Below are 27,455 nucleotides of genomic sequence, written 5' to 3'. Positions count from 1 at the left end.
AGCTCATGTCTACTCAGACAAGCCTGCTTCAATTAACGCATTGGAAGACAACATTAAGGCATTTATATGTGAGATACCGGCCGAAACATTGGAAAGAGTATGCTAAAATTGGACTAAGCGGACTAAGTCGCGGTCAACATTTGCATGAAATAATCTTCAAACATTAAATTGTATAGACTGTACTATCGATTTAAATAAAAATTGCATGCATTTTTCTGAATTTTGCATGTGTTTTTCTGAAAACTTTCCTATAGCTCTTAAAAAATCACCCGTTATAAGTAATTGCTGCGATTTCCCTAAAACTTGAACTCAAGGCATCCAGGAGTTCCGGAAATCAAATGCGTAAATGTTGATCAATAACAAAAAATCACAAACTCTTTGATTGTCTACCTTCGTGAAAATATTTCTTGTGTTAAGGGTATATGAAATTATTTTTCGTTCAGACATTTTAGTTTTGTTTTTTCACTCGTAGAAAAAAAATGGCATAGCGTTGTTCGACTTGAATTGATGCCCATAAAAATGTCTGCTCACCACCATACTCTTCATTTACTTTTCACCTCACCTGGTGGTGTTTGAGGCTGCTACTCACATATTGGCTGCCACTTGCAATGCACGGGGCCATCAGTTTTCCAAAACGTATCGCATCCATCCGCTCATCCCATCCCAGCTGAATGGTTGTGGCTTTCGAATACGTGGCGAAATGGACATTTATGAAAGAATTATTGGCATTTTCAGCAATGGTAAATTCAAGCTATTGGGCTTCCAAAGGTGTGTGCGGCCTTCAGTTTGAGCTTCTGAAATGGACAATATGGGTACTGAATTGTACAAGTAGAGCTACACCCTGCTTGTCGAAGGTTAGGAAGATGATGCTGGTTTTGGTTTGGCAGAGCGTATAGCCATAACTGGATATAAAATAAGATCACAACAACCATACTGGTTTTGCTTTGCCTCAAATCGAATCATAACCAAAAATATGTACTAGCGTGGCAAGAGGAGAAAATATTTATTTGCGAATAAAAGACTGCTGAATTTTGGGCTTAATTGCGTGTTATGAAATCGATTGAATATAAATGCTTGTGCTAGTATAATATTTCCTGAGATCAAAGGTTGACATAAAATAAAAAGTAGATTTGTTGGCATCACTTTTTGAATATGATATCTCTCAAATGGCCGCCTTAAGCCTGTACGGCGTATTGTGCCCGTTTTGCAGCGTTTTCCATAGTTTTAGCTAACATTTCGGCTGGAATAGCGGCTATTTCCTCACGATGTTGTTCTTGAGCTCTTCTATGGTCTTTGGCTTATAAATATAAACCTTTGATTTCAAATATCCCCACAAGAAGAAGTCAGGTGGTGTTAAATCGGTCGAACGCGGTGGCCAATCAAAATCGCAATTTTTTGACATCAAACGACGAGGAAACAATTTCTTCAAAAAATCGATTGTGGTGCGAGCTGTGTGTGGTGGAGCGCCATCTTGTTGAAACCAGAACTGCCTCATACGCTTTCGACTAATAATTGGCATCACAATTTTCTTCTTTTCTTTTTCTTCTTCTTCTTTTCACATTTGACTTCTTTTGTTGAATGTAAATTTCAACAATTTGGGAGCGGTCGCGTGGCATGTACTGTTCCATGGTAAAAATCTGCTGGGACTGACGCTTCCAACGCGGTATGTCATTAAGCGATCTTACGTCTCTGTCAAAAGATACAGGGTTGCCAGATGGGTCCGACGAATATGGGCAACCCTGTACATAAATATGTATGTAGGTAAATGGTTTTTCCAGAAATGACGGCAAAATGTTGGAAAAGCTTATAATTGTATATGTTTGTTGAACGAATGTCTTGAAAACACCAAATACAGCAAAATTCAATTAAATTCACTTTATTTTTCCTTAACAACCTTAAAAAAAAACACTAGAGGATATTTCTTCCCATACTGTCCAGTCTGACTAACAAAAAGTTCATCAATTAAATGCAAAACAAATTTTAATAATTTTTTTTTTCTTCAAAAATTGAAATGCAAATGCAAAATTCGATTAAATTCACTGCTTCCTGAATAAAAAACAAATATTCGGAAAATATGTAGCAAAGTTGTGTTATATAAAATGAGTAGTGCGTTCAGTCCCCAAATTTATTTATCAATTCAAAAGTGCTGTTTGGCATCAAAGCAATGCCTTTTGAAACTCCAGAGGGATTCTGGACCATGCCTTTATAATGACGTTGCGTAACTCCTCTAAAACCTGGAACTGACGTCTTACAGTCTATAGTAAACGAGGAAGATTGTCCCACATGCTTTCGATCGGATTTTAGTCCGCGGATTGCGATAGCTACGCTAATACTTGAACTCGCTTCTCATGAAGCCAACTTCGAGTGGTGCGTGCCGCATGCATGGCAATCTTATCTTGTTGAAATAAGAATTAGAGTTTCTGTTTTTTCATTTGCTTCTTTCGACTGTATCATTTAAACTGAGGCGTGAATTTTTATTTTTTTGTATTTTGCACTTCTTAGGCGTCGATGGACTAGCGAGAATGGAGAGTACAATTTCAAGGCCATGCAACGTTTTGGGCATTTTCGTTCCGCGAGAGAGAAAAAAGATGTAACGTAGAGGGAAAGGAGAGAGAGAGCTATAACTTATATAGATCTTAGATACACTTTAGACTATTTTTCCTGAGTTTTTCACTGTGGTTGCTAATTTCTAGTGAGAAATAACACTGCCTACTTTTTGGCGCTTGTTTGTTGGTGCAAACTTGTAGGAAATATTGTATATTTTTGGTGCCTACTTTTTGGCGTTATATTTCCTTGGTGCCTACTTATGGAGGCGTTTTTTGGTCCCAATTTTTTCGGCGTTGTTTTTGGTACCTACTTTTTGGCGCTTATTTCCGTTTCCTAGCTAGTGCTTGTGCGTACTATAAAGGGCTATTCATTCCGGCCTCGGATTTATTGGTATTGCCTAGCGGTAATTTGGGCCGTTGCTGGGGTCCTGGACCCACTGCTTTTGTACGGGTGATAAACGCTCGGAGTAGTGCGCGTTGTTGCCACGGTTTGTGTCTGGCCTTTACCTATACCGGTCGACCCTTCTCCGTTTTTTGAAAATTTTGTCTATTTGTATTTTCTGCAAATGTTGGGATTTTATTTAGATATATATTCTTTCTCTCTATCTCTCTCTCTCATTATCTCTCGGGTCTCTCCCTCTTTCTTTGTCTGCCTTGAAAGTTTCACTCCTGTTATGTGTACTGGCGAACGCTATCGCGCCATGCTAAAAAACTTTTTGATGACGAAAATTGAACCTTTGGTTCCAACAAGACAGCGCTATAACCTGAGAAACCATGGATTTAATGTGTCGTCGTTTCAGTGAGCAATTTATCTCTTGTCTCGGACGATTGGATTGGTAAGAAAGTACCGGGAATATTTAAATAAAACAAAACAGAGTTAAATTTCAGGCAAATTTATTTTATCGCCTTCAAAATATGACCCGTCTGAAGCAACACACATGTGCCAATGGTTAACCCAGTCCTCCATGCACACCTGGTAGGCCGACGAAGGGTTGGCCTTCAGCTCCTTCGTCGCATTCTCTTTGATCTCCTCTATCGACTGAAATCTCCATCCACTTCAACTTGGGAAACAAAAACAAGTCGCACGAAGTAATATCAGGTGAATACGGTGCTTGCACGATGGTATTTACTTTGTGTTTGGTGAAATAATCCAGCATAATTTGGGCTCGGTGCGATGGCGCGTTATCATCATGCAAAATCCAAGAATTGTTTGCCCACTTTCCGGCCATTTGCGACGTACAGTATCTCTCAAACGCTTCAAAGCATTGAAGTGACAGATGTGTGTCTTACAGCCCTACCAACATAAGAAAAAAATATGGACCGATTCCCATGTGTGCGGCGCGTTTAAATTAAACATTGCCGGTACTTCTTGATGTGTGTGTATGCCATTAATGCTTTGTTTATTTAGTTAAATGATCTTGCGGGCAATGGTCTTATTAACCTAGTCGGCTACGGCGGTCGCTAGTAATGCCATTAAAATAAATGTATGCAGAATTTTGGCTTTCCACCTAAACTTTCAATCTCAGTTAAAAATGACGAACATTAGTTCATTGCCTCACTCATTTTGTACAATTCCTTTCTTTGTGCACTCTTTCATGCTCGAATTAACATATTTGGGCGAGCTTCAAGTATGAGTAAGAGTGCAAGTATGCCTTTTTATTACTCAAAACTACTATTTTTTCATGATTAGAAGTTATGATTTGCAATAGTAAATATTAAAAAAATTGTTTGGTGCTATTGCGCATGTTTTAATAGTTGTTGCTTCTAGTGAAATACAAATTTACCATTGTCATAAATTATTAAGCGCATTCTTGAAGGAACAGAATCCAATCAGCAATCATTGAAATTATTTGTTATTATTTGAAAAGCGAATCGTAATCACAATATTCCCTCCTTTGATATTTTCTATGATTACCGCGGCTTCAGTTGTGCTTATTAGCTGGTCAGCAGCGAACCCCTTCTAATGCATGAGCTTGGTAAGTTCAATATGCATGGCATGTTTATCAATGAACCGATCCTAAGCGTCGGTGAATATACTTATATTTGATCCTTTTACTGCTATATTGAACATAGGACATCAATCATCGGTGTGAATACTACGTTCTGTCAAAAAAGTACCGGGAATTGTTCAATAAAGCGCAAAAATAATTGTTTGATCATCAAAATTTATTTTGTCGCCTTCAAACTAGGCTGTATTCAAAGCAATACACGTATGACAACGATTAGCCCAGTCATCAAAGCACCTTTTAAGCGCGTTTCAAGAGATCTTCTTCAGCGAATTCTCCTTAATGGCTCCTATCGCCTCAAAGAGGCGTCCGCGGAGTGGTAATTTAAATTTTGGGAAAAGGAAAAAGTCACAGGGGCTAATTCCGTTGATTACGGTGGTTGTTCGATGATATTTGTCGAGTCACTTGCTCAGCCACCTTCATCTTGCGATGAATTTTTTGAAAGAAATTCAACTCTCTTGGAACGAGTCGAGCTGCCACGCGTCTTGGTGTCTCATGCCCAATTGATGGTGTAAAATGTTGCGAATCGATTCGTGAGACACTCTAAGTTCACGAGCTACCTCCCTCAAACTTAAATGATGATTTTCTAGCACCATTTCCTTGACTTTGGCGACGTTTTCATCCGTTGAAGACATTAACAGATCACACTCAAACTCTGCGACACTATAGAGGACAGTTGTACCAACATTCCAGCAAAAAAATGAAACAATTTCCGATGTTTTCTTAACAAAAAGTATGATATACATATAAATGTTTGCAAAATCTGCGGTACTCACCTCAAAGATTTGGTGTAAATAAAGAAAAATCATGTTCAATGTGTATTTTAATATTTGCTGTGGTTTTATTATTTCTTTGCTGATGACTTAACTGAACCTTAAAGTACATTTATTTGTAATTTTATTACAACATAGACGCCATTCGTAGATTACACTTTAAAATATACAACAACGCTGTTTCGGCTTAAATTTTGACATTTGGATTATTCATACATACATTTTATAGTTTATTTAGTTTTTTCTTTGATAAACATTTTAATTATTGAGTTAATAAAATAAATAATTCTTCAGTTATTTAGAGTAGCATTGAGCAACAGGGCACAAACGCTCTATACAATTACAATAATTATTTTTCATTATTTTAATAATTATAATTACATACAGTACAAGTATTTTTCATGCTTTGTGCATATGTGTGCAAATGCGCACATACATACATACAACACATACGCACAATATGTTACATCACTAGCACTTTACGCCACCTCACAACTCGCGCCTCTAACATTTGCAATATTTTCTCCACGATTAAGAGAGTGTAAGATGAAGGACATTCAATGCCAAAATTGACTGTAGATATTAAAAATCCATTATTCAACCAATGAGCCCACTTACTTCAGGTGTGCTCTGTAGGCATCACGCGCTTTTGCGTCCACTGCGTCCTACTATGGGTGTGACGAGCCCATGCGCGGCGGTCCGTAAAGGGAGTAGGGCGCAAAGTATTGCGCCAGCGCCGGATGTGGTGGCATAGGCAAACCACTTAGTGTGCTAGCCGCAGAGCCGAGTGGTGGCGGTAGCATGGACGGTTTGCCGTAAGGATGATAGCGTGCGGCGGACAATGGACTCAACGGTGGTGTGGGGTAGGTACGCTGAAAGAGCGGATGTGTGGGTGGGATACCGCCTGCGGCTGCGGCGCTCAGCACAGAATCAGGCAACGATGCGGTGTGCGTACGCAAATGTTGAAACAGCTCATCGGAGGTGCCGAAACGCTTGCCACAATACGCGGCATCTGCACTAATCCATGAACAGACGTACGGCATTTGCGAGGCAGCGGCCAGCGCGGCCAATTGCGCGTGATATGATGAAGCGGCCGCTGCTGCAACAGCGGCTGCTGCCGAAGAACCGCCTGCTCCCATCGATGATGATTTAGCGGCGCTTCCCTCACACTGTGGACAACCTACAGGACACGATTGGCCGGCGGCTTTGTTAAGAAAATGGGGCGAGGATGGACAACCAGTGCAGTAGGGATCACGACATATATTCGGCGTTATCATTGTGGCCGGATCGATCCCCTTCAGACGCGCATAATTCAAATATGGATGCAAGGCGGCGGCCTTAAACATTGGATGGTGCTGTGACATTAGAGCGCTCGCTGTCATCACGTCCATCGGATATGGCAGTCCACTCGAAGGATTGCCGCCCGGATAGCCTGCATAGTAAGAAGAGCTGCCTTGTAGCGAACCCGCGCTCGTCGTCGGCACTCCAGCGGCTGCAGCTGCAGCATGTAAAGCCTTCACGTAACTGGCCTCTTTGGCGGCAGCGATAGCCGAGTCAGTGGCAGATTGCAGTCGTGAATGGCTAGCAGCTGCCGCCGCTGCTGCAGCCGCAGCACTTGGACTAATTTGTGCACTGTTAGTTGTGTGACTCAACGCCGCCGATTCCTTGGAGGAGACGCGTTGTTGCGGACTACTACTATTGCTCATACGTTGTTGCAGATCCATCACAGCGCCAGCGGTGCCAATGGGTGAACCCTTATGCAAACCGTTCATGCCGATCGCTGGCGAGTCGCGCTGTGAGGTGGCACTTTGGTTTGAATCACAACGTTGTTGTTGCAGCTGTGCTGCCTGCTGTTGGCCATTCAACAGCATAACGCTGCTGCCATTGCTCTTTGGTGTTCGCACTCGGCCGCTATTGCCGATGAGATTTAAACTGTTCACAGGCGTGCCTGTACTTAGATTTGTGGCACGTTCCGCTTCCGCTTCAAGTCTGTCACGTATATGGTTGTTGTTGGTTAAATTATTATTTGACTCATACGGCTTAAAGCTTGATTTGATGTGCTCGACGGAGCCGGTTGAAACGGACGATGATTGACTGCTAACCGGCGAAGATTTGTCGCGTCCGTCCAAACCCCCGGACTTCAGCGATGATTTTGTAGATTTCTCAATATTGGCGGCAAGCAGTTTCGGATTGGTAGTGTCCGCACCGATTGCGCTGCACGTCTGTGCAAGCAGAGCCAGCGGACTGCATTTGGCGTCCAGCTGTAATGAGAAAAAAATCATAATTAAATTTTTGTATTAGATTTACAGCCAAATGTAAATGGAATATTGATGTAGTTTAATTATTGCTTATTTCTATCAGATAACGTAAATAATTTACCAATTTAGCAATAGCTTAGAACCAACTTATTGTTGTGGCAAATATTTGGTAAAATATTTTATTACACATTATTTGTCTGAAGCGTAAATTTCTTTGTATTCTAACCAAGCAAACCTTTTCTATACTAAAATAAGGGCATTTTCCAAAGTATGGAAATCTGACTAACGATTTCGTGGATTTAGTAACGCATGCGAAGTTTATAGGGTAGCAGCAACAACTAGGGGGAAATGCCCTTATCAAAAAAATTATGAAATGTATTAACCCCAATATTTCCCAGTTTCTTATTCCATATTCACCGGAGGAAGGCAAAACTCTTCTTCTTACCATCACAGTCCTTGGTGAACCATTACTTCATTCACAACCTTTCGCCACCCGTCTCTATCTGAGGCTACTTCCTTCCACCGCCGCACGTTTAGCTTTGCAAGGTCATCTTCAAAGTCTTCTATCCATCTCTTTCTGGGACATCATCTTCTTCGGCCTCCAACAGGGCGCAATTGCCTTCAACTGCCTTTCAAGTCATTCTCTTCTTGGGCATTCTAAACACGTGTACAAGCCATTTTATCCTCTGATATGTTATAAATCTTGTGACAGTTTGTTGTTTTGCTAAAAGTTCGAGCTCGTGACTATTTCTTGTTCGATAAATACCGTCCTGCATTCTTATTGGTCCATCAATTTTTCTTAAAATTTTTCTTTCGAAGACCATTAACTGATTAATGCCAGTGGTTTTTAGTGTCCATAGTACGCAACCATAGGAAAACACAGGGCGGATCAAGGTTTTATATATCTTTAACTTTTGGTCGCAAAATTTTGACTTAAGCAGTTTTAAATTAGAGTAATAAGATTTATTTGCTGCTAAAACTCTGTAATTTCTTTCACCTCGCCCACTCATCCCTTGAGGGAATATGAGTAGAAAAAGGTCCGCTCGGACCTAGCGTGGGTGTACAGTGACCGTGGGTTTACAGTCACTGACACATATACTCTTAAGATATTATATTCTGAGCTTGTTCGGTCCAAATTAGATTATGCTGCTTTTATTTGAAGACCTTATCATGCAGTCCACATAAATCGAGGTGAATGGGTTCAAAAAATGTTTATGCGTTTCGCACTACAATCACTCAATTTCTCAGACCCGAAACTATCATACGAATCACGCTGTCTTTCGATTAGTCTCTCTCCATTAAGTGACAGATATATTTTTCAGTCTGACCTTAATTATCTCCCAACCTTTTTGGATTCCCTTCCTTTCCAAGCCCAAACAAGTATTTTAAATGCAATTAAAAAAATATCTTTTATGTAAGAAATCAAGATAATGAATGCCTTGTATATATTTCTTATTTTAGTTTGATAATTATTAATTTCGTTAAAATTTAATTTTAGGTAGGTAGGTAGGTAAAATAGTACTCTTGCCAGGCACACTTCAAGTAGCACTTAGGTGCCGTTTTGAAACCATAATGTGGACCACTACCTGTGCAAAGAAAAATTTTTGGGAAGAGAAAACCTTCTACGGCCATCCAGTGCTGTTGATGTAGTGGAGGAGAAAAAAGAGATCTGGGCTGGAGAATTTCTTCAAGTCATCCCCAAAGGGTACGCTAAGGAATCGCAAGCGCCTAGCCGCCAGAGCCGGACATACGCAGAGAAAGTAATTGTTGGTTGGTTGGTTAGAGTGGTGATTCATCCAGAATCCAACTAGCGCTTCCGCACCATTTTGTTGCCACATCCTCGTAATTGTAACTTGTATATATTTTTAGCAATTTAATGGTTTCTTATGTTGATAATCTAATTTTGCCACACTCTTTAATATTAAATATTGCAAATTTGTATTTTAGTTCTGAGTTTATATCTGAAATATTTGTTCTGAATTTTGTTAGACTTTTATGAATAAATAAAATAAATAAATATAAGTATAAAAAAACACGCACGTATGTGTATGCATGTAAAATAATTATATAAGTAAATAAAAAAAATTACTTGTTTAAAGTAAGAAGATAAATACTCTAGTACTTAATAAGTTAAAAAGCTTATCAAAGTCGAAGAAAAACTTAAGTTCTGGTGGGAGGGCAAGGGATGTTGCAAAATTTTGCCACAAGCAAGTAGCATAAAAAGTTAACGACACAAGAGATAAAGATAAACAAAATATAAGAAAAAAAGGAAGTAAGCGAGACACTGCAGTCAGTCCGTAATAATATACACATACACAGAAGTGGTACAAACATACGTACATACAGCAAATACACACACTACGTACATTCGCTTACACACGCAAATATTTATAGAGAAAACAGCATATCCGCAGCAGACTGTAAAACCTTGCAAAAAGGGGAACACTTTAACGCGTAATGCATGCGTTTTTGCATCAGATAAACAAAAAGCAATAAAGCCAGAAAGCGAATGTAGGAAATTCACTCAGTAGTGCTAACAGAGTGTAAAAAACACATAAAAATTGCACTTTGTGGCTTGTTTAAGGGCAACAACAAAAACGAAATAAAACAAATATACAAGAACATACAGTTACTAAGTATTTACATACTTAAGAAGGGGCTGCCGCCAACAAGATGGCCGATATGACAGTTGTCTATTCACATGTCACATATGTACATATATGTATACAAGTATGTATATGTATATGTATGTATATATTACAAAAGCATATTTATCTTTATATGGTGGAAGAATGTTAAGACAATAAGTGTCTTGGAAGTGTCAACAACTGTTCCACTCAGTCATGTTTGTAGGTGCGTGCCTAATATGTATGTAGCTTTTATGTATGTTTGTAAGTATAACAGTTTTGTATACTTGCAATAAGAAAAAATATTTTTCTTAAGACACGAAGCCTACAAAAGCTACTCATTCAAATTTCGGACCACTCTGATATGAAGTAGAAAACTTGTGGCTCCAAAGTATAAAATATTGGCACAAATGCCTTTGTAATACCTTACGGATTCTAGTGTATTCTAGTTCTAGTTTTCTATTCCCATTTTCTTTACGTTTGCATAGCCCGGTAAGCAAATAGGTCTTAGACTTTCTTGATCAGTCAGCATACCAGTTCGGCGGGAAAGATTTCAGTTCTGCTCCATTGAGTTGACAAACATTTCTTTGCCAGTAAAGAGCTTTTTAGAAGGGTCAGCATTTACTAGCAATGAGAACACTTTATATGAAGAAAAAGATGAATTACGTAAACAAAAATATTCCGCAAAATGTCTTTCCGATACATCCGGAACATGTCATACAGTGATTTAAGGATGACATTACGCTAACAAAGGGTCCTTGATTTGTTGTGCTTAGTAAAGCAAGTTTTGTGTAGCCGCGTTCCAAAATAAAGGTAAATATGAGACAAATCAGTACAAACTTCAGTATCGCTAAGATCAAAATAAATAGCCGAAGCAGGAGATTAAAAAAAATACTTCATCTAATTAAGCGTCTTTCAAAAGAGACGCTTGAATGTTAGTAGTGAATAATTACGAGACGATGCCTTTTTTATGTCATCTTTGACATTTTTCAAGCAGACAAATATACAATTTTACACGATAGAACAACGTGTTAAAACTACTGAACCTTATTATGAAAATGTTCGATCTTTAAGAAAAACATATCGTCCAATCCTCCGACTAAGTCGACATTTTAAAAGTTGGTGAAACAATTTCAAGAAACTGGTTCTGCCGAGGATGCAAAAAGGACTGGCAGACTAAAAACTGAACGCTGTGCGGAGTATATTGCTGCTGTAGCGCAAAGAGTTGCTGAACAACCTTCAATATCGATACCTCAACAATTAAACATATTTTGAATCGACTGTATACGACATTTAAATTATGTAATTTTTTCACATATAATTGTCAAGAGCAGTATATAGGATAATAGTGAAACCTCAAAGAATCTAAAATAGGAAATAGTGAAACCTCAAAGAATCTAAATTTTTAAACATTTTATTGAGTTGACCACTCACGATCACATCATACGCAGACAAGACGGTAATGCACATGACATTATCGAAATTCCATCTGCTTCATAACGAAGATAATAGAGACTATCTGCGACATACATATAACCTCCTTAAGTCATAGGTAGAAAGCCTGGACGTAGGTTTCTTTTGTGGTTGATAGCCACAATCACGGCTCCAGAGTCGATATAGTGCAATGCAGTCCCGGGGTGGAAATCAGCCGAAAAGGGGAGGTTTGTTTTAGTGGAAACGTGCCACACGTATGTTTGGTGCCACTTCCCAAAAAAAAGCCCGATTTATATACAAATATTTTAAAGAAACTTCGTAGAAATGTTAAGCATAACATAATTGACGACGGGCTTAGTTTTGGACCGCATGCAGAATATGTAACTATATATATATGTATATATAACTCACAAAGCATCAAGAAAGTTTGGTGCGCTCTCTAGAATGCTTCCGAACGTGGGCGGTTCGTGGCGATCCGAGAAGCAGTAAACGCAGGCAACTAGCTTCTTTATATCCACTCTGCTGTATGCAGCACCAGTATAGGCGAAGTCCTTGGAGGTATAAGCGTACAACAGACCAGACGAGGCCTTGTGCAGACTTTGCGCACTGAGGGTGATAAGTGCGTACAAAACCTCGGACTCATGAAGAGCAATACACAAGTCATGCGTTTTTATATGCCTACGATTTGTGACTTGCAGAGATGATGTAGATTGATCGGAAGATCCAATATTACCAGAAAACATAGTCGACATCATGATGGCTTCAAAGTATGCGTAGGATACGATTTCGTCAGCAAGCAACGATATGCAATATGCGTTAAAACACGCAGACCTCGACGAGTTCAGCGCTGCTAAACAGAGAATACTTGACAAAGAAACAGACTCTTAAGGCGACGTAAGCCAAGTGTTGTGAGAGTGGGCCAACTGGGCTGGTTTTCTTCGTAAATAAACAAAACTGTGGGAGAACTCTGTAACTTTGGATGGACTGTATGTGAAGAGTAAGAGACGTAGTACTTAGTGCTCAACCGCCTCCGATGAGTTACGTCATGATAGTATCGGGACTGGATCGGTACATGACGATAGGAGTTCGGGTTAAAGTCCAACACTGTCAGGGTAAAGGCTTTCGATGCTTCCTCCTTCTAAAAAAAATATATGTATATAAAACATTGCCAACCCTCACTCGCTTACTAGGGCGGGTCGATTTAAAAATCGCTCATTGCTCTGTGAAAATTGTATTCTAGGGATCAAAATAAGAAACTTTGCCAAAGGAACCATACCTCTAAAACGAATTCTGATGTCCCCCAATTTTGGTCGAACGAAAAATCCCACTTTGACCCATTTAGAGTGCTCCAATCGAGTCCAAATGTATGACCGACCCCCACTAACTTTGGACGGCCCATCCACCCATGCCAGTGGCACACCCCCTGAAACTCCCCTGGGGGGTTCCCCATACAATCATTTCAAAATATCACCATTTTTGGCCTTTACATGAGAAAAGAAGCTAAAAAGTTCGACCCAAATTGGCGGGCATCAGAATTCGTTTTAGAGGTATGGTTCCTTCGGCAAAGTTTCTTATTTTGATCCCCAGAATATGATTTTCACAGAGCAATGGGCGATTTTTTTGCCTCCCCACAAATCGACCCGGCCTAATACTTACACATATTTAAGTATGTGTGCAGTGCATAAGTGACTAAGTTCGGTTTTACGAGTCAGCAACTTAAGTGACAGAACGTGACTTTGCTAATCGACGTATTGGGCGCCCTGCAAAAGTGTAGTGGAAACATATAAACAATGGAATATAAGAAAGTAGTAAAATAAGTGAATGGGATGCCAAGTTGTACATTCCCTGAGTTCGAGTCATTTAGCTAAACGACAATTCCAACACAACAAACAATTCCAAACAAAACGACGGAAGGTTCTGGCCACAGTTAGCCAAAAGAGTCATGTGAGATAAAAGTAGTTAAAGGAAGTCAAGGCAGTAATAAGTCAACATAATGTTTATGACTTCAACGTTGTCGGTGTTGCCAATCCCATCGAACGCCATCAGCAATGCGCAACTCCTGTAAAACTCCTGCTGCTACTCCTTCGAATTGTCGCAATGAGCTGCTCACTGCTATTAACAATAAGTGCGTAAGTCCCCCACCACTTCACGTGCTTCACGTAATGTTTCTTGTCATCTTCAAATTCAGTTTCATTGTTTTTGTTACGGCTGCTGCTGGCTACCAACTGCGATAAGAATTTATGATTTCGTTAATGTGTTTTTATGTTTTTTCTTGGACGATTTTTAATTTCGTCTTGTCTTTGTTCACATTTGGCTTTTATTTATTTGCATTTTCTTTTTTCTTTCGCATTTTTAATGTTACCGCAATTGTTTGCACATTTGTGCACATTTAAGGATTGTGGCATGCAATTTTCGCCGCTTGCTGCCACAAAGATAAGATATTTACGAGTGCTCATTGCGTTTCATAAGCTTTGGCGTTGGAAAATCTCATTTGCTGCAAATAATTCTTTTTTAATGTGCTTGGTGTTGCGAAGTTTTTATTTTTATTGCTCTCAAACGCTACAGGCAAATATGCGAATGTACGAGTATGTGTATGTGTTTGCGCGCGCATATAATCGCAATGCTGCCACATTAGCGGCTGTTGTATGACTTGCCGGTTGTATGCCACATTGGGTGGCGTACAATATTATTTTGGCTAATTTATGATGCTATTATTCTTGCAAAGTGTTGAATGTGGTGGATATTCATAAAAATTTACAAATACTTGCAAGTTTATTACCGTCTACAAATACTTTAGGGCTAATTTTGCTTAGTTAGACAGAGGAAAAAGCTGTAATAACTGTAAAGTGAAAGTATTTAAGTTGTTCTAACTGGCATGGTAAAAGGTGTTTTTGGGCATATCAATGCTGTGAAATCCGCTGCTCAAGCAAACACGTATTTTTGACATTTATGTGCAGCATCTCAAACTCTAACAAAGTATTTAAACCCGGAAAAACTATAAACCTTCAAAATATATTTCTATTGGGCATGGGAATAAGTTTTCGTCCTTTATTAGCTAAAGTTACGAATTGTTTAAACAATTATTATTTAATATTATTATTTTTTGATATTATGTGAAGAATGTGCCATTGGAAGCTACAACTTTACTCCAATTTTCAGGCAGCAAACGGATTGCACTGACGAAAAATTCCAGTTATTGTATTTTGACTTGATCCATTCATCGAGCCAGTTTGCGATGTTCTCGTAAGAAGTAAACCGCTCTCCAATAAGGGCTAACTGCATTGATCGGAACAGATGGTAATCCGAAAGTGCAATGTCTGGGGAATACGACGGATGGGGCAAGATTTCCCACTTCAGTCCTCTAAATATTTCTGGACCGATTTAGCAACGTGTGACCTGGCATTGTCATGCAGCAAAATCAGTTCGTCGTGTCTACCGTCCCATTCCGACCGCTTTTCTATGAGAGCTCGATTCAAACGCCGCATTAGCTGCAGTCGGTAACGATCGAAAGTGCTGGCGTTAGATGGTTTGAGGAGTTCATAATAGATGGCACCCTTCTGATCACACCAGATCCATTTTTCATCGCCAGTGACGATGCGATTCAGAAAACCTCTTCTTTTCTGCCGTTGAAGAAGCATCTCACATGTCACCAAACGTCTTTCGATATCCCTCTCCTTCAATTCATGTAGCACCCTGCTATCTTACCTGCTTTCTGGAGCATTCCCGTCGGTTGATCTGTCAACACCCAACTCCTTAGTCATATCATCAAGGGTTCGACATGCGTCTTCATCCAATAATTACTGTAGTTGAGTATCTTTGAATTTTTTCGGTGCCCTTTCGCTCGTTCGATCTTTATCACTCAGGCCGAAATTACCACTTTGGAAGCGTCGAAAGGACTCTTTACAAGTTGTATTTTATGGAGCGTGATTACTGACCCATGAAAGGAGAATCGACACACACCACCTTTTCGTCGACTTCAAAGCTGCATTCGACAGTACGGAAAGGAGTTACTTGTATGCCGCGATGTCTGAATTTGGTATCCCCGCAAAACTAATACGGCTATGTAAGATGACGTTGCTCAACACCAGCAGCGCCGTCAGAATTGGGAAGGACCTCTCCGAGCCGTTTGATACCAAACGAGGTTTCAGACAGGGTGACTCGCTGTCGTGTGACTTCTTTAACCTGATGTTGGAGAGCATCGTACGAGCCGCAGAACTTAATCGCTCAGGCACAATTTTTTATAAGAGCGTACAATTGCTGGCGTATGCCGATGATATTGACATCATCGGCCTTAACAACCGCGCTGTTAGTTCTGCCTTCTCCAAACTGGATAAAGAGGCAAAGCGAATGGGTTTGGTGGTGAACGAGGACAAAACGAAGTACCTCCTGTCTTCAAACAAACAGTCGGCGCACTCGCGTATCGGCACCCACGTCACTGTTGACAGTTATAATTTTGAGGTTGTAAAAGACTTCGTGTATTTAGGAACCAGCATTAACACCGATAACAATGTCAGCCTTGAAATCCAACGTAGAATCTCTCTTGCCAACAAGTGCTACTTTGGACTAAGTAGGCAACTGAGCAGTAAAGTCCTCTCTCGACGAACAAAACTAACACTCTACAAGACTCTCATCATGCCCGTCCTAACGTATGGCGCGGAAGCTTGGACGATGACAACATCCGATGAAGCGACGCTTGGAGTGTTCGAGAGAAAGATTCTGCGTAAGATTTTTGGACCTTTGCACGTTGGCAATGGCGAATATCGTAGACGATGGAACGATGAGCTGTATGAGCTTTACGACGACATAGACATAGCGCAGCGAATAAAGATCCAGCGGCTTCGTTGGCTGGGTCATGTCGTCCGAATGGATACAAACGCTCCGGCTTTGAAAGTATTCGATGCGGTACCAGCTGGTGGTAGCAGAGGAAGAGGAAGGCCTCCTCTGCGTTGGAAAGATCAGGTGGAGAAGGACTTGGCTTCACTTGGTGTGTCCAATTGGCGCCGGTTAGCACGAGAGAGAAACGACTGGCGCGCTTTGTTAATCTCGGCCAAAATCGCGTAAGCGGTTATCGCGCCAATTAAGAAGAAGAAGAAGATTACTGTAAATATTGATCGATATATACACGTTTCAGCTGCACTTTTCTTTAAAAGGTAACAATGAAGCATGACTTTCCGCAAATGCTGTTTTTTCGGGACGAACGTAGACATTTTTAACGTCAGATAAAAAAGTATCTACGCTTCAAACGAATGTCAATTACTGCGATCGAGACCTCACATATACACCTTCAAATCACCAGTATATTACTAGAGCGAACACAAAAATTATATCAGCAGCGATACCTCTTTTACGAGGGCGAAAACTTATTCCCATATCCGATAAAACCCGGCTTTAGGGAAAGATTTTTAAAAGAGCGAGTGATATTCAGTGATCAAGCTCACTTCGCGCTCAGTGGCTTTGTGAATAAACAAATTGGCGCACTCAGAGCGAAACCAACCCACAAATGGCTCCTCAACTGTCCATCGGTGTGATTTGCATGCAGGAAACTTTGTGTGTCTTTCAGCACCAAAGATGGAGCGTACGTTAATGTTAAACGTCAAAGTATGAAACGGTCGGCAATACTAAATCTCATACAATATCGTTAATTTCTGGTTTAGCACATGTTGGTCGTTGTATCGAGTTTTCAAAGTATTTACTCAATGCAGACGATTTGAAACTTTTCGGTAGAATCTCCTTTCCTGACTTAAATGCTCTGGACTCTGCAAAACACTGCAAGACTAGTAAATGTTATCAGTTGACGTTCTCCAAGTCCATGAATAAATTTTTCTCAACTTGTGCCTCAACTCTTGCCTCAGTCAAAGAAATTCATGACCTTCGCGTTATTTTGGATTCATCTTTTACGTTCGTTATCCATATTAACTCTATTATTCGGAAGGCAAAGAAGCGCACCATAAACAGAAGGAGGAGGTTGGCCAAACACCTAACGGAAGTGTACGCGACAATTTCTTATGTTTTTTAATTTGTGCACTGCGTCTTGAAAAGATATATTGTGCGGCCATGTAGCCTACTCAAACAGTTTTAGGCTATTAATAAATCCTAAAACTTCTGTAGGCTTAATTTCTACCAGGAGGTTTGGATCTATTACCCCGCTTTGAAGGTAATTTAGTCTGCGTCGTGCCGCTGCAGAGCAGCCGCTTGAAACATGTTCTGTTGTTTCTTGTGCCACTTTACAGATTCTATAAGAATCATTTTCTAGCACACCAATTTATTTCATGTGGCAATTAAATTTACAATGCCCTTTTAATAGCTTGGTGTAAAGTTTTATGTCATTTGTTATGGTTTAGGATTGCCTATACCTTTATACGTTCTTGAATCAATGAGTCTCTTTGATTGCCGCATGCCCGTTTGGACTCTCCAGTACTCGACTAGTCCTCGTTGTTCCCGCTCATTTAGAAAGACACTTTACTCCATTGAACTTATTTCTAAATTTATCAAAAATGAACCGAAATCGTCGTTGAAATTCATGGAATCGGTGTTGAATATCTCCAAAACATCGATTTATCGCATTTTAACTGATCATTTGGGTTTACGAAAGGTCTGTGCACGTTTCATTCCACACAGAATAACTCAGGACCAAAAATTGCTAAGAATTCAACATTCGAAAGACCTCAATAAAGATGCGAGAAAACACTAGAACTTCCTTTACAACATTATAACTGGAGAAGAAACGCGGTGTTTTCAACATTAACCTGAAACTAAACGTCAAAGTGCCGAATGGAAGACCCCAGACGAGCCATCACCCAAAAAATCGAGTTTGGAGAAGTCAGAAATCAAGTCGTTGCTCATTTGATTTTACGATTCCAAGGGAATTGTCTACAAGGAGTTCGTGCCAATGGGCCAAACCGTCAATGCAATTTTCTATCTTAGGGTTTTGAAGCGTTTGTTGCAGCGCATTCGTCCAATTCGCCTTGAATACCGCGAAGGAGGAAGCTGGCGCTTATTGCATGATAATGCACCATCTCATCGATCCACTCTGGTGACTGATTTTTTGACTAGAAATCGCATTTTTACCATCAATCACTCACCGTATTCGTCTGATATGGCTCCCTGTGACTTCTACCTATTCAGAAAATTTCATTTTCCCATGAAAGGTAAACGTTTAGCGTCCGTATAGGCCATCCGAAAGGCTTGTGCCAACATCCTGAAAGACATTCCGGTCAGTAACCTGAAAAACTCTTCCGAAAAGCTTTTAGATCACGCAAAACAGTGTATCGAGGCCAGAGGGAACTATTTTGAATAAATAAACTCGAAGTTATCAGAACAAAGCTAATGTCGTTCCTATTTTAGCTCAGTCTTGTTTAGTTTGGACTTCACCGTGTAGTTCCTTCTTCTTCTCACAATCCGTGGTGGATCATCAACAATTATTCTCCAAATTTTTTTGGACTATTTTTTAAATCACATATTTTAAATAGAAACTATAGCTGTAGAAGGACTTCCTTGGCTACATCGATTTTACTCGCCATTTGAAACATTTTGATATATCTATTAGGTTTATTTTCATTCCGGCGCTAATGAAATACGTACATTTTTATGTTGGCTGTGATAATATTAAAATCACCCTTATTATCGAGTTTTAATTCCAGATATTAGTGTCCGTCGAAGGTAAGTGTTTCTTCATATAGATAAAAGGAAATGACATTTTGAATGTATACCGATATAGTATGTATATAGGTATATAGTAGGTATGTAAGTATATATCTACATATGTGTGCATGTACGCTTTATATATTAAAGTTTATACTCGGAGAATGCAAGCTGCTTGTGGATCTGATGCGTCAGCACTCTAAATTATGATGTTATATATTTGGGTATACCCAAATCGAGACGTTTAAGAACTAAATACGTACATACATACATATCTACGTATATGAAATTTATAAGCTAGCTAAAAACAGCCGAAGGGCTTTCAACTTCAAAGCAATACAAAGCAGGCTGCCGACAGTGATTGTACAACACTTACATACATACTATATGGTCGGCATGCACACATACACATGCACAAGCAAATGTAGGCATATAAAAAGGTTTATGAGGTTATTGTACAGATAATTTAAATAGATATTTTCATAAAAATTCACACTCGTAAAAATTTCAAAGCATTATTTTCACTGAATTTGCGAAGTATTGGAAGTTCTCAAAATACTTCAGAAACAATTAGTGGAGCAGTGTGTGCGCAATGTGGACAGACAGTGCTGGAAAATGCTTTGTAGTTTATATGTGGATACTCATAAATTACTCGACATAACGATTAGACTCATAAAAGCAACACTAAAATTCAATCATAAATTTAATTACGAAATTGCACACACAATTTAGGTCATAAAAGAGGAACTGATATTTATTCCAATGAATTTTAGCTGAGTTGAGTGGTGCTCCGCCAAGCGAGCGCCTACATACTTATATGGTATATTTGTATATATACATATTTATATATTTGTATGAAAGTGCATATTTGCGCTTGGATTTGTTACATACAACAAAATGTATACTATATATAAAAAATCGAGCCTTATACCAATAATTGCATATCCTTGGACATTTGTATTAATTCTTTTCATTATGCAGTATCTTTCAAATGACTCGCTTTTTTTTTAAATAAGACATGTAAAAATTGATATTCCTTCAGGTTTCACTATTTTTACCTCAACAATTATATGTGAAAAATAACATCATTTAAATGTCCACCACGAATGTCATTTAAATGTCTACAGGTAAATTCCGCCAAGCAGTCAATTTATGAATACCTAATAGATGTTAACGTAAGGGGTCGTATGAAGGGTCCGTCAAATCAACCCTATCGTTTTGGGAGTTAAAGAAAAATTTTCAAAAATTTTCTCATCAGAAAACACAATGTTCAGAAATTGCCCGCCTTCGGTCAAGCGAAGCAACTCCGTCGCTCTCTCAAGACTGATTTATTGCTGCTTTGATGTGAGATCATACGCCTTTTGGATCTTGTATGGCTTGACTTTGAGATCAGTTTTCAGTATGCGGCGGATGCTACGGTCAGATATTTTCACTTCTTCTTGCTATTTGATTGGTACTTCGTCGGGGATTTCACTTCCCTTCTTCACTTTTTGAACCATTTCACGTGACGTTGCGGTCTATTGATGACCACCTCCATGACGTTTCGCGATGCTACCAGTATTATGCGATAAACAAAAACTGTATTTATTTCACTAACAATCGCTGGTTGTGATTTTCCAGCCAAATATAATACAATAACACTTTTACGTTTGAAATCCGTTACTGATTTTCTTTTTTCGCGTTTACTCTCGGCAAAATACTTCCGCGCGCTTTAAATATATACTCTGGACTGTCATTTAGCCACCTAAAAGACAGCTGATGCCCGTGCATGAGCAGCGCGAGCGGTTTGAAGTTGGTTACATTTGGAGTGCCGGACTCTGTATTTTCGGAGCTATTTATTTATTATGATTTTAAAATTTTAAATAAAATTTAAGTTCAAAATATTGGGTGAAAATGTAACACACAAATATGCGCCATTAAATTTTCTTATCAGAGCCGAAGGCCTTAGTAGCCAGAGTTCTTGTTAAATTTTAGTGTATTGATTATTTATAACTATTACTCTTACATATAAAAATAAATAAATAAATAAATATAAATTTTCTTATCAACTCTGAAAGATGGTGTTAACCCTTTGAGTATGTCTACTCTCAGCCACCACGGTAAGGAGCCATACTATGTAATTTTATACTGAATGTCTTTTATAGAATTAATAAATCTTGTTTGCCTTTCATAACCTTACATGTTATGCATCACTGCTCTTTCATCGGAAATTATTTCCGATTAATACGACACCCATGTCCAAATTTAATACAACCGCAAAGGGTTAATAATAACACTAGTCCACAAGGAAAAGTATCCGAAATAATTTAAACTAATATCTGCTTCTCTGTCCATGCAAAATTCGGATTGATAACTAAAATTAATTTATTAGTTTGAGTTTTTACGATAATCGTATCTTTCGTGTTTAATGGAACTAGGCCGACAAAATTTAACCAACATTCAGACCCAGAAACCAGACTATATATTTCCGAAGGTTTATGATGCGCTGAATCCAAATCTGGCCTCAGAATTGCTCTATCAGCTCTGGTTTTCGAGATATCCTAACCTAAAAGTGCAAAAAACACCATTTTTGCCCATATTTGAGGTTATGTAGCCTTGCAGATGTTTTCTTTCACCAAAATTAAAGGATGGCATCTTTAAATACAATCCCTCTTTTTTCAAATGGCGTTTTGTTTGCTCAAATATCATTTTTTTTCGCAGAGATATCGCATTTTAAATTTTCATGTTTCGAAATTTTCCTACACCTGAAAATCGATTAAGATAACATAGACATGATATATTCGATTACTAATTTTCTTGAATTGAGTCTTATTTTTCTTAAAATTTTGTCTCACACCATAAGTGTGCTGACTCACCACATCCCTACACTATCTAACCTTTGGGTACCGAGTCACACACAGCCCTAACCCCTAGAAACCACCCCTATCATACCGCGAGCAGGCTAACCCACATAACCGCAAGCAGGCTTTCCCACAAACTCCAAATTTACATACTATTAATCCATATATTTCAGGCCCTCAAACCCAAGAAAATTAGTAAGCGACTATATCATGTCTATGTTATCTTAATCGATTTTCAGGTGTAGGAAAATTTCGAAACATGAAAATTTCAAAATGCGATATCTCTGCGAAAAAAAATGATATTTGAGCAAACAAAACGCCATTTGAAAAAAGAAGGATTGTATTTAAAGATGCCAGAGCTGATAGAGCAATTCTGAGGCCAGATTTGGATTCAGCGCATCATAAACCTTCGGAAATATATAGTCTGGTTTCTGGGTCTGAATGTTGGTTAAATTTTGTCGACCTGTGTAATTGCAGTTTTATTCGAGTTTTCCAAATAATCTAGTACAACCTGAGACAATTTAGAAAAATTTTAAAACACAAATTAGGAAAAATTGTGTCACGTTTAGGGACAAACCGATAAGAGGTTCAATACTATTCCTCTTTTATAATTTCGATATCGCTTTCTTGTTTTTTTCGTATGAGTGTTTTTTACAGGCTTACCGTTTTCTCTGTGGTTCTTAAAAATTTTATGTAGGCAAAACAAAAATATTTATACGAAAATTAGCCGCCATTGGTCTCTATGAAATTCAAATGCCAGTCATACAATATTAATCAATATTTTGGATCTTTGCAGCGGATTTTAAAATAGCATTCAGAATTAATTACGAGAAAAGTCAAAGCTTGAAGGTATACCTATGTAAACTTTTAAAAGTACTACTGAATGTTGAATCGCATGTCATTTTGGCAGTGGGCTTGTTGGTAGTGATTTTTTACATCTTTCAAATATCAGATCCATAAGCCGTTTAAATAGATTTTGAAAACTAGGCTGACTGAATGAGCTTCTGGCAAACAAGCCGAGCTTAACGTGAATGAATAGCGCCAAGATTTTTTCTTCTAATAAAGGACTGGTTTACCAAAAGGAGTTGTAGTTTGCTTATTTCATGTACCTTTTTTAAAATAAACTATTATTTGGACCACCCGATATGCACATATGAATAGTTGCCATCAGCAAGTCAAAAGGACATCAGACAGATGGGCCAGTAATTGCACAAATGTTGGCGGTGGTGTTGGTAATTGTGTCACTCGCATTCACAATATTTACTTATATGTACATATAAAGGGTGCTTCAAAGGACGCGCCTAAATGCTGTTTTAAAATAAAACAGATAAAAACTTAGATATTTTCAGGTTTCACTATTTTTCATTCATTTATTCAATTTAAGCACCAAGAGCACCAAGTCTACAGGCTGTCATACGAGAATTAAAATTATCAAGCACTCGCTCACACATTATGGCATTGAGTTCAGCAATCTCGATGCGAATGTCGTGTTTCAGCTCTGGAATCGTTTTTGGCTTATTCACATAGACTCCGCTTTTCAAAAAACCCCACAAAAAGTAGGGTAATCTAGTTAGATCGCATGATCTAGGCGGCCAGTTTATGTCACCATTACTTGAAATTAATCGACCGGGAAAGTAAGATTGCAATATCTGAAATCATCGCTCAATGCCTTACTGTTGAGAACGCCGAGATATCGATGTTGTTGGGTGTAGGTTATTCAGCAACACTTTGTGCTACGACAGCAATATTCTCCAGAGAACGCCCAGTTTTCTATCCTCGACAGAACCAGTTTTTTTCAAACGTTTTCACCAATCTTTGAATTGTCGACTCACTCGCACGATTATTCCCCCCAGAAATTTCGCATTATTTTGTTCTTAGGTACCGCCTAGGAATTATTCACTGCTGACATCCAGACGTTACTTTTGAAGAACCCTTCAAATGTTTGGTTTTGCGTGCTTCTACTCTCCTGGTAATCACATCTTATTCCAACACTCACCATCCGTTACCCATCCAGACACTCTGTCTCAGCCAACCTCCCGCTCACTTCTTGTTGCAGTTTCATTTTCGTTTTCTGTTTCAGTTGGAATCATAAAACCAGCTGCTGCAATAAAACCGATTACGCCGCTTGCTATAAATTATAACGATGTTATATGCCAAATAGTGTCATAATTCATTGGGAGTATAAAAAGGCGATTGAGAATGAGTAAACCATATGTATGTAGCTCGCGTCTCCACAAAAAAAAAGGAAGTAGTAACAGTGAATGCCCGTTGAAAAGTTTAGGACAGTTAACGTAGCGAAATTTTTCAAGTACCTACATGTAATAATTATGACGAGTGTGATATATAACATATATGAGTACCACTCATAAATTTACTAGTACTCCTATACGTTCGGAGATGCTATCGGGTACGGCAAACAAGACCAATTTAACAACCCAAGCAACTTAGCTCAGTAAAACAGTCAGTCATCCAGTTCGTGAGGGATGTCATAAGTCATCCACTACCACGTACATATACATACGTAAAGATATCTATGTGCACTTAAATTTTTATGACATACAATGGAACTATTATAAATTAAATGGCGTGATATGGTAGTAGGAAGATTGCAGCGACAGCGGTAATAAAAGAAAGCAATAATAACCATAAAAGTATAAAATCATTGTAAATCGGGTGGCACCAAAAAAGGTTAAAAATTTAAACAAAAAATAAAGTGAAGGAGTGCGAATATGCAAAGTGCGGTCATAATTTTATTAGTAAACATTAAACAGAGTAATACAGTTATAAATATCACTGTCTGGATGGTGTACTCATCAGCATTTTAACTAAATTTCCGTGTACTTAACTTCTACGAGTCATGGTACGAGTAATTAGTCATCATTTGAGAAGCACGAATGTTGTTGGCATGCCATTAGATAGTGAGGGAAATTTTTAGTCCATGACGAATCAGCTAGTGATTAACAGAGGTCATAAATACTTAAAGCTTCCAGACAAGAGTTTTTAAATACAGCGATAATGATATATAAATATATATAATAATAATAAAATAAAATATGCCTTAAGATATGTGCCTTCGTTAGCCTTTATATTTTTTATAAAGAAGAAAATGCACGCAAATTCATTTAATGCTTAGCCTTTCTGAGTAGATTTATAATATTATTAATTTTTGCTTCAAGTGAGGGCATTTTAAATGAGATAGCAGAAAATTAAATATAAAAGTTCATGAAAGCAAAATAATGCAAAATTAATCTACTATATTTTAATTTAATTCTTGAAAAGGTGATAAGCAGGGTGGGTCAAAAAGGCGTAGAAACTTCTGCAGCAAAGATAAAATAAATACATTTGCGTATATTATTGACGATGAAATGAGAAACCCCTTATGTAAACGGATTCAAACAGTTTTCCGACTAATCTTTAATTCGTGTGGTATGGACATGGCCCGGTTCCTCGACGCAAACCCCTCATTTCGAAGGTAAATAAAGAAAAGAGGCTAGAATTTGCTAAGCAGCATTTAAATAAGCCCGACGCTTTTTGGAACACCACCATATTTAGTGATGAATCAAAATTCTATTTATTAACGTCAGATGGAGCACAAAAGATTTGGCGAAAGCCAAATAAAGAGCATCAAGAGAACAACCTGCACAGTTAAACACGGTGGAGGAAAGGTGATGGATTGCGGGTGTTTCACGGCATCTGGTGTCGGAAAGCTCGTGTTCATAGATGAGACAATGGATAAGCATGTGTATCGCGACATTCTTAAAGATAATTTAAGTCCAAGTGTCGAAAAACTAGGCCTTAATGGGACAACTTCAACAAGATAATGATTCGTCTTATCTTGTGCAGGAGTGGTTGATATGCCATTGTAAACAGCTTAAAACACCCCCCCCCCCCCCCCCCAATCGACGGACTTAAATCCTATTGAGCATGTGTGGCATCTTCTGGAACGGAAGACAAGATCTCACCACATAACGTCAAAGGATTCTTTAAAACAGGCAATAATTGCTAAATGATGTAAAATAACAAATTCCGAAACTTCAAATCTAGCAAATATGATTATATGAAGAGACGTTTGCAGACTGTTAGTCAGTGTAAAGGAGGTCCCACAAAGTATTAACGCTGCATACAGCTGCAATGGAGCAAGCTGATTACGGTACCTGTGCCAATACTTTTATGATGTGAATTTGTGCCTTATTTTACCTTTCAAGGGTGGGCTTGTAAACCTAACTCGAAACTATTTTTTTTTGTTCAGATACGTAATAAATAAATACATTTAATAAATACCGTTTTCTATACTTATACTTGATTTTTCGAGTGTGCGAATACTTTTTTAACTCACTGTATGTATATATGATATATTCCTATCATTCCGATAAGGATAAAATGAAGGCACTGAATGAAACAAAAAATCAAAAGTATGTAGAGAATGGGCTCAAATAATAACTCATATACTGATGGCTCTATTTGAATTTTCGTGCTGAAAAAACTTAGTGAAGTAAGAATAAAAAGCGATTGTAGAAAATTTTTATTTATTTTTTGTGTTTTACGAAGAAATTATTGCCGATTCATACAAATTCTTCAAAAATTTTAATATGATATACTCAGACAGATATACATCAAAACCTCCTCGAAAAAATTCTGGGCATATTATAGGCCAAAATAAATTATCTCTCTTCTACCTCTAAGAACTTTCCAGATTCTTTGGCAAATCTGAAAACACCTTGTACTTCGAGGAAACGAATATTACTTGTTCTCATGACATAAGAACCCAAAACTCGTAGCTTTGCTCTAGCAAAGCCAGGACACTCACAGAGAAAGTGCCCAGTGCTGTCCGCCTCCTCTAAGCAAGACAGGCAAATCGGGTCCTCAATGATTCCAATGGTGGCCATATTCTGATGGCATGGGTTGTGTCCTGTAATGCATAAACATACACTTCTTCGCAGTGTGTATAGCTCCTGACATATGGACTTAAATATGATCTGTCGCCACCAAACCAGAGAAGCATAAGTGAGTCTAATAGGTTTATTTCAGTCACATTTCTGTATCGATTGGTTATGCATACTACAGTATCTCTCTGAAATTATGGGTTCTCGAAGAGAATAGAAAGTAAGTAAATGCCTTTGTCGTTTTTGCAATACATTTTAAGCATTTCCATTGAAATATTAGCTTTTTCTGCTATTATCAAATCTTTTTTTTCACTAAAAATTATTCTGTGATATTATATGTAGGATCTTTTAAAAGTGACGCCTACATATCAATTGTGAATAATTCCTAGACGGTACCTGCTTTTTATGTCATCTTTGACCATTGTCAAGTATACAGATGTGCAATTT

At 38.5% G+C, this 27,455-nt stretch overlaps 1 protein-coding gene across 1 annotated transcript in view; it reads right to left on the bottom strand.

The window, feature by feature from the left end:
* Window positions 1-5,378: 5,378 nt before the first annotated feature.
* Window positions 5,379-27,455, bottom strand: part of LOC128864697 (zinc finger protein Elbow) — a 70,329-nt gene continuing 48,252 nt past the window's right edge. The window contains exon 2 of the mRNA XM_054104449.1: window positions 5,379-7,586. Within this exon, the coding sequence (XP_053960424.1) occupies window positions 5,994-7,586 (1,593 nt within the window). The 3' untranslated portion in view covers window positions 5,379-5,993. The remainder of the gene's footprint in view (window positions 7,587-27,455) is intronic.

Source organism: Anastrepha ludens, chromosome 5, assembly GCF_028408465.1.
Source record: "Anastrepha ludens isolate Willacy chromosome 5, idAnaLude1.1, whole genome shotgun sequence".
Taxonomy (NCBI): Eukaryota; Metazoa; Arthropoda; class Insecta; order Diptera; family Tephritidae; genus Anastrepha; species Anastrepha ludens.
This window is presented reverse-complemented; position numbering and strand designations above follow the sequence as displayed.